The sequence below is a fragment of the Myotis nattereri genome, assembly GCF_964212035.1.
Source record: "Myotis nattereri genome assembly, chromosome: 2".
Taxonomy (NCBI): Eukaryota; Metazoa; Chordata; class Mammalia; order Chiroptera; family Vespertilionidae; genus Myotis; species Myotis nattereri.
The window spans coordinates 8215032-8223691 of record NC_138076.1 but is presented as its reverse complement, the minus strand read 5'-3'; the positions used below and the strand labels follow the sequence as shown (position 1 = coordinate 8223691).

The 8660-nt window shown below is 40.5% G+C and overlaps 1 protein-coding gene across 3 annotated transcripts in view; it reads right to left on the bottom strand.

Annotated features, from left to right (window-relative positions):
• Positions 1–8660, bottom strand: part of PRIMPOL (primase and DNA directed polymerase) — a 34871-nt gene that overhangs the window by 1542 nt on the left and 24669 nt on the right. For 2 of the 3 annotated variants that reach the window (XM_081084080.1, XM_081084082.1), the window contains 4 exons: positions 7708–7797; positions 7522–7630; positions 2105–2187; positions 1977–2023 (listed from right to left, as the gene is read on the bottom strand). In XM_081084080.1, coding sequence (XP_080940206.1) covers positions 1977–2023; positions 2105–2187; positions 7522–7630; positions 7708–7797 — 329 coding nt within the window. The remainder of the gene's footprint in view (positions 1–1976; positions 2024–2104; positions 2188–7521; positions 7631–7707; positions 7798–8660) is intronic. The other variant, XM_081084081.1, reaches the window with a different exon arrangement.

Below are 8660 nucleotides of genomic sequence, written 5' to 3'. Positions count from 1 at the left end.
TCATGCCTGGGCAGGGGACCCCCATCTCCCTCTGATCGCTTGCTCCACCCCCCGCCCAAGCCTGATGCCTCTGACCCAGGCTTCAGGCCTGGGCAAGGGGACCATCATATCCCCCCAATCCCCGGCTCCGCCCCCCACCCAGGCCTGATGCCTCAGCCAGAGGAGTTGACCCTCATGACCCTCCGATCACCAATCACCGGATCAGCCCCTTGACCAGGCCTGAGGCCTCCGGCAGAGGTGTCAGGCCTGGGCAGGGGACCCCCAGCTCCCCGCGGTTGCAGGCTCCGCCCCTGCCCAGGCCTAACGCCTCTGGCCTAGGCGTCCGGCCCAGGCAGCGGGGACCTGCAGTGGCAGCGGGGGGCGCCGCGATCGTGGGCTTCGCTTTAGGCCCAGGCAAGGGACCCCTAGCTCCTGGGACTGCCAGCTTCGACCGTGCCCAGCTCCCATCGCTGGCTCCACCCCTACTTCCTGCTATCACTGGCCAGGGCGGCAAAGGCGCCTGATTCTCCGATCATGGCTGGGGGGGCAGGGCAAAGGCGGCCCCACGGCCGCCTTTGCTCTGCCCCCCAGCTCTTAGCTCCCCCCTGGGTTTCTGATCACTGTCAGTGGCAGGGGGCTTCTTCCTGCTTTCCCTTTGGCCTCCCTGCATTGTGCCTACATATGCAAATTAGCCGCCATCTTGTTGGCAGTTAACTGCCAATCTTAGTTGGCAGTTAATTTGCATATAGCCCTGATTAGCCAATGAAAAAGGTATCGCTGTACGCCAATTACCATTTTTCTCTTTTATTAGTGTAGATAACACTATACCAAGAGTACTTCCATCTGGCATTTTTGAGGGCTGACTAGATAAGCAGACCCACTGAAACCATAAACATGCTCAAAATAATACTCCAGGTAAAACAAGGATGCTATTCTTCCTCTTAGAGGCAGTTTATTTTTTTATTTTTTAAAAATTCATTTATCAGAGACTCTGACACCAGCTATTTAGCCCAGCTGCTAGAGACCAGGAATGAGGCCACATTCTAAGCGCTCACTTCGCTGACGCTGGCTGACCTTTGTTCTGACCGCGGCACTCAAGGACAGGCTGACGGAGGGTGGTGGGAAACCACCAACACCAAGTCTGCAAGGTAACGTGGCGCAAGAGTACTTAAGGCCACAGAGAAGAAAAGTGGACAGTTCTAGGCAATCTATTAAATCTGAAAAAAGTTCAACTTCATTATTAAATTAAGAAATGTAAAGTAAAACAACTAAAATACCACTTTTTTGCATAGTAGGTTGGTAAACATTAGAAAGCAAAATGTAGGGTAGCAGGTGCTCTCATAAACTGAAGTGGAGAGCAATTTGGTAATATTGAAAATATTTCTGATAGTTTAGAAATAAAAGCTTACAAAACTGTGTGTGTGTGTGTGTGTGTGTGTGTGTATGAGTGCATATGTATATGTCTATTGTATACATATATACACACACATACGTATATGCATACTCAGATACAAATTCTGCAAGATACATACCAAAACATTTACATCAGCTATATGCTATATATATAAGTGAGGATGATTTTCCCCCCTTTTAATTTTTATGTATTTTCTATTTTTTACAATGAATGTAAATTATTTTGGGTAAGAAAGTTTTAAAAGGAAAAATGCTGGTTTGGCAATCTACCACAATTTAAAATGTGTACATTCCCTTTGACATAATTCTACTTCTAGAAATTCTTCCTGCAGATTTATTTGGTTTAAAGAAACACAAAGATGAGTATTTTTGTATACTTTGTGGAGCAAAACTTTGCTAACACTTGGGACTGGTTAACAGATATGGAGCAGCGCAAAAGGATGCGGTGCGCTAATATGAACAGCGCTATACCTCGTTTCCCACAGTGTGTGTAAAAACTGGGCACATTTGGGTGAACACTACTCATAGCTTTTATACGTTGTACCAAGGACTAAGTCAGGAGAGAAACTAAAATCTGCACTTACCTCTTTGAGAAGAAACGGGAGGCATATTTCAGCAGGTAAAGGAAAACCTGTGTCGGAAAGAGAGTGGAACTGTTTTACACAGACATCTAATCTTCAGTTTGTGGTAAATGTAAAATTTAATAACTCACGGTCAGATTTGAAGTTTTCCGCTTTACATATGGGGTCATGACATTTTTGATACCAAACTTCATTTTTCAGATCAACCAAAATCCTTTATGTTAAAAAAAAAGTTATTTAATAGCCAGAATAGATAGAAAATTCAGCTACATGCTCTCTATAAGAGCTATGCTAACTCTTAAAGATGGAGAAAACAAAAATTTAAAAAGTAAAAAATATACACCAAGCAAAAGAAAACTGATTGCCAAAAATATACAAAATACATCTCCCCAAGAAAAAATACATTTCCTACTCTGTACCCAATTAAAATAGCTTCAAAGTACAGGTGGGGCAAAAGTAGGTTTACAGTTTTCATATGGAAAATAATACAATAGTAAACTCGGTTTTTCACATACTCAACTGTAAACCTACTTTTGCCCCATCCTGCTTGTGAGCAAAATTGACAATTTTAAGAATAAACCTTTTACCATAAGTTGAGATTTAAAAAAAAAACATTATTTTGATAAGTGACAACAAATAACCAATCAGTAAGGATATAGGAAATTTGAATTACATAATTAAAAAGCAATTAACGGCTCGGCCAGTGTGGGTCAGTGATTGAGCGTCAACCCATGAACCAGGAAGTCACAGTCTGATTCCCAGTCAGGGTGCACAACGCCCAGGTTTCAGGCTCAGTACCCAGTAGGGGGCGTGCAGGAGCCAGCTGAGCAATGACTCTATCATCATTGATGTTTCTATCTCTTCCCTCTCCCTTCCTCTCTCTGAAATTTAAAAAAGCAATTAACAGATTTGATGTAATAGTTATATATGAATACTGCTTCAAATAATTAAAAGCAGCTCTTTATAAAACATTTATAAAAATTGACTGCTAAAAAATTTATTTAAAAATTGCTAGGTACAGTGTGAATTTTACTAAATTTAAAAGTATTCATTCATACATGTTCCCTCTTCACAAAGCAAGTTTAGAAATAAAAAGATAGCTACTAAAATCCTGTAATTAGAAATTAAAAAACTTGTAAATAACCAGTTGACCCAAGAAAGAAATCATGGTAGAAATTAGTAAATGGTTAGAACTGAATGGAATTGAAAAGACATACTCAAATATGTGAAATGGATCTAAAGTTATCACAGAGGGACTTCAGATCTTCAAAGCTTATTTACAAAAATTATCGGCTAAAACAAATGAGTAACAATGGAAAATGAACAATAGGATAAATCCTAATAAGAGAAAAGGCAGGAAGTAATAACAAAATTTTTTAAAAATCAACAAAGGGCCAAAATGCGAAAATTGGTAAATTTCTTGTGAGATTAATTTAAAAAAAAAATAAGGTATACACACAAATGTTACTAGAAATTGCAGTAACTACAAATGTAAGTTATACTAAAAATATAAGAATATTATGAACTTTTGCCAGTTACATTGAAAATTTTGGTAAAGTAGGCAAAATACTAGATAGAAATATACCAAACTAAGCAAACTAAAGCAATCCTATAACCACTAAATTTAAGTAGTGTAAAATCGTCCCACACTTCATAAAAAATGAAACACAGCCCTGGCTGGTTTGGCTCAGTGGATAGAGCGTCGGCCTGCGGACTGAAGGGTCCCAGGTTCGATTCCAGTCAAGGGCATGTACCTTGGTTGCAGGCACAGCCCCAGTAGGGAGTGTGCAGGAGGCAGCTGATCAATGTTTCTTTCTCATTGATGTTTCTAACTCTATCCCTTTTCCTTCCTATGAAAAATCAATAAAATATAATTTTTAAAATAATGAAACATAAATGGCTAATATTCCACCACAGGGTAGTGAGACATGAACCCAGGAGAGAAAAATGCAGGCCAGCCATTCTCACTGCCTCATAGACAGTCCAGTGACAGACTTCCTAGGAACAACCAATGCTGCAGTTCCCAGGGACCAGAGCCCGCGGCAAACAGGACATTTACATCTTTCTAGGGAAATGGTGCCTGGATATCTGCTTGCAGTTTGGGGCTTTAATATTGCATCACCCTTCATCCCTTTCCCTGGTGTCGGTGTTTGGAGAGCTGGAGTTTGTGGTGTGGCTGTGATAAAAGAACCATAAACATCAACGTGGAAGGAGACAATGGTGGGGGTGGCAGTGTTTAAGAGGTTATGCGATGCTCAGGACACGCATCCCCTTAACAGTGATTGTATTAAAGAAGGGTCAAAGCTACAAACGCCCAGGTACAGGTTAGTCATGGGGATATAACATAGAGCATAGACTATGGTTAAGAATGATGTCTTGCCTATTGGAAAGTTGCTAAGAGAGTAAATCTTAAAGGCTTTCCTCATAAAAAATTTTTGTAACTATGGTGACACATTGATTTACTGTGGTGATCATTCCACTATGTGTACAAATACAAATTGATGAATTGTTTTTGGTAGCTCTTTGAAAAAACAAATTGTTTTTTTCAAAGAGCTACCGAACTGTTAGGGCAAATACTGGAAGCTGTTTGAAACTATTTCATGAACAGAACTTAGATATTTCTTAGGCCTCGGATCAATGTGAAGAAATTACCAAGAATCTAAGGGCACCTTGATCCAAGTCTGGGAACCTCTGGACCAATGCTGTCTGCTAGGCAGAGTCCTTATCCACAGAATGCTCTTGCAAGACGTTTCCGATTTCTGCATATAGCAACTAAACCTAGTCCACGGATATGAGGCACCGTTCCCTGAGAATGTCACATGCTATGTAACTAAGTATAACATGTAGATGTTTCACCACCTCAGTGCTCCCTGCTGTGTGCGGTGACTGCTCACTTCTGGTTCAGCTTGCTTTTTAAAAAAAATATATTTTTATTGATTTCAGAGAGGAAGGGAGAGAGAGAGAATCATCAATGAGGAGAGAGAATCATTGGTCGGCTGCCTCCTGCAGACCCCACACTGGGGATCGAGCCACAACCTGGGCATGTGCCTGACCGGGAATCGAACCATGACCTCCTGGTTCATAGGTCTATGCTCAACCACTGAGCCACACTGGCTGGGCTCTGCCTCAGCTTTTAACCTGAGTCAGAGAGCATCAGTGCAGGAAGAACCCAGGAGACCTGCCAGGTGTCCCCGGCCTCAGTCTGCTGCCTGTGCCTCTGACTCCTTGTCTGTTTCAGTAAAGCCTGACACTGGGTAGGAACCTCAGATTCCTGAGTGTGGTTTGACAGTGCACTCCTCAAATTCACTAGGAACCAGGGAAATTCATATGAAGCTACAATATTTTACACCCACCAGATCAGCCAACCAAATGTTTTAAACCTAACAAAGTTTTGGTGAGAATATGGAGCAGTAGGAAATCTGAAAACACTGCTGGTGGGAGTATAATTAGCATGGCCAGTAGGGAAAATAATTACCTAGTAAAATTAAGTACGTGCATATTCTATGACAGCAGCTATTTTCAGATACATATTTTGAGAAACTCATGTGCATTAGGCAATATGCACAAGCACATGGGTAGCTTCATTATTCATCACAGAAAGCGACATGTCCATAGGGCAGGTAAGCTGGCGTGTTTATACAGTGACCTCACACACAATCATACAGAGTGCACAACAGCTACATGCAGAATGGATGAACCTCACTAATGCAATGCTGACGAAAAAGTAAGTCAAAGCATGCAATTTACATAACGTTAAAAATAGTCTAAGATGAAATGATATACTGCTTGGGCATACAAACACATATGGGAAAAGTTCAGAAAGCGAGGGAAAAACTAAGACAAAACTCAGGATAATAGCTATTGTCTCTGAGGTCCAGAGAAGAGGAATAAATTGGGGTTGGGCCCACAAGCTGCTTCTGAGGTTTGACCAAGTTCTGCTCGTCCCGTGGGGGCAGCAGTGGCAAGTATCAGTCTGTAGAATGCACAGGTCCGGCACACTTTTCTGTGTGTACTGCACAGTTAAGGAAAAGTAGATTATGGACACATAATACTGGTAATTCTTCAGAAAGAAAGATAGCAACCCAACAATTTCAGAAAGTTAAAAGATGGTCATATACTGTATATGGATGATAACTTTCTGGTAAACTTAAATGCATAGAAAAAGACTAGAAAGATACACCAAAACCATAGCCATAGTCATCACTGGTTCAGGGACTAGGGGTGGTATCTTCCTTTGTGTTTTGCTATGTTACAGTGTTGTGTGTTGAGCATAGTTCTGAAATTGTTTAATGAATTAAGCTAGTGTGCAGTACAGCACAGAATCACACTCCCAGAATGCCTTCTAGTTTTCCAGCAGCTGCTGTGTGACATGTTCTCACGTCTGGTACATGTGCTGTATGTGCTGGACATACAGATGTCTCAGCTCTGACGGTAAATAGATAAACAGCACAATTTCTTATATAACATAACTACTGGGCTTCTACTCTATCCCTATTCTAACCATATCCTTTTATTGTTTAAAATTCTGTTTCTGGCCAAAACCGGTTTGGCTCAGTGGATAGAGTGTCGGCCTGCGGACTGAAAGGTCCCAGGTTCGATTCCGGTCAAGGGCATGTACCTGGGTTGCGGGCACATCCCCAGTAGGAGATGTGCAGGAGGCAGCTGATCGATGTTTCTCTCTCATCGATGTTTCTAACTATCTCTCTCCCTTCCTCTCTGTAAAAAATCAATAAAATATATTTTAAAAAAATAATAAAAAAAATAAGATAAAATTCTGTTTCTGGTTTTACTTCATCCTTTACTTCCTCTCCTTTGCCAGGGGATTAAAAAGAAACTAAAACTAAAGCAGGGCCTGGCATGGACAGCAAGCATTCAGTAAACAGCGGTTTCCTCCTGTGCCATTCTGTGTCTTGAACACATAAACATAACCTGCACTCCAACTCCTAACACTGAGAAGTTTCCTTCTTGTCCAACTTGTTCCATTGAGCTTTAGCCTCCGTAAGGTGTCAGGGGCCACCGGCAATAGGAGAGAGACCTTCCACCATTGTTCATCATCTACTGTCTCGTTTCTTTTAGCCCCACTGCATCCTACCTTAGTCCTCTAAAGGTTATACTATCTACGAGATTATTTTACCAAATAAAGTACAAATGAAGATGATAGGTGCTAGGTGGAAGGTTGTAATTAAAATATTCAAATTAAATGTTATAACACAAACTAAATATAAATTGAATTATAACTAAACTAGTGGCCTGGTGCACAAATTTGTGCACATTGAAAGGAAACAAATTAGAAGAAATATTTTAATATCGCTATTCTATTCACCCTTTCTCTATAATAGAAGTGTCAACCGAATTCACGATCAACAATGACAGATCGAACCACATGCGTGTGACTGGCGCCACGGAGAACTTTATTGTATCGCGTATGCGCAGATCAACTTAGCCTTTTACATATATAGATTATAAAAACAATTTTTAACTTTAAAAATTATAAATATTAAAAATATTGGTTAAAATGTAGAACTTATTAATAAACAATATTACTTACATGATATTATTACTCTTGTGGGCTCTTCCAATGTTTCCACACCAGCGATATTTACAAATGTCATAAACCAATAATTCTTCTGGAAAAAAGTAGTTCCAACGCCGAATCCCTAAAATGCAAATAATGTTTCTAAAGGCATTTTTACTCTATCATAAAACAGTCAATAAAAAATAAGATTGTCTTTACCTCCTTTAATGCCATTTTTATTCACCAAAGAAAGAACAAATTGATCAATTTCAGGGTAGGGCGAGGCCTGAAAACCTTCAATGTTTTCTACTGCAACAGAGAGAAAAATTAGTTATAAATGATAATGGTTAAAGTTGAGAAGTTTTGATTTAAGTTGTTTAGTATAATTTTGGGTTACCTCCTCCCCCTTGGTTCCCAAATCTCCCCTTTTTGCAATGTTCCTTTTAATCGGTCATGGATTTTTATTATCCTACAAGCAGGTAAAATTCAAACCTCTCGATTAAGCCAAATGTCAACTAATTATTACCAAAAGCATGTATAATCATATCAATTGCTTTCTTCACTCTAATAAGGAAGCACAGTCCCTTACACCCAGGAGCTGCCTGGTCCTATGAGGTGGGCTTGGGTGTGGCTACCAGGTGGCTGGGCACCACAGCTCAGCCCTCATGTTCTGTTCATCATAAACTATTTCACAGAACTTCAGCATCAGATGAGGTCATTCTGTGGCGATGATGATTCAAGACAAAAATGAACACATGTCTGAACACAGACAAAACGAACGGACATTTTCCAAGCCAAAGAAATGATCAAATACACCCTTATCTTGTCTAACATAATTAACTGCTATTTCTTACCTGGTTACAGCTTTAGTCTCCCTGAAGTCTGCCTTCTTTCTAGGTAAGATTTCTCGATATTCATCATAGAACTTTCCCTGATGGGCCCTCCTCAAAAGCCCCTAACTCAAGCCCGAATCCTAACACCCTTTACTGAGAGGCCCCGTGGCTCCCTATGGTGTGCACTCTCCATCGCTGTGACCAGTAATACACTTGGCTTGCTCAACACAGTGTGTTCTCTGGTGGTCTTTAGATGCAGGGCACTGACATTCAGCTACATTTTGTATCTAAGTGTCTACTGGAATAATTTAGAATAATATATTTACAATCTCATTCAAC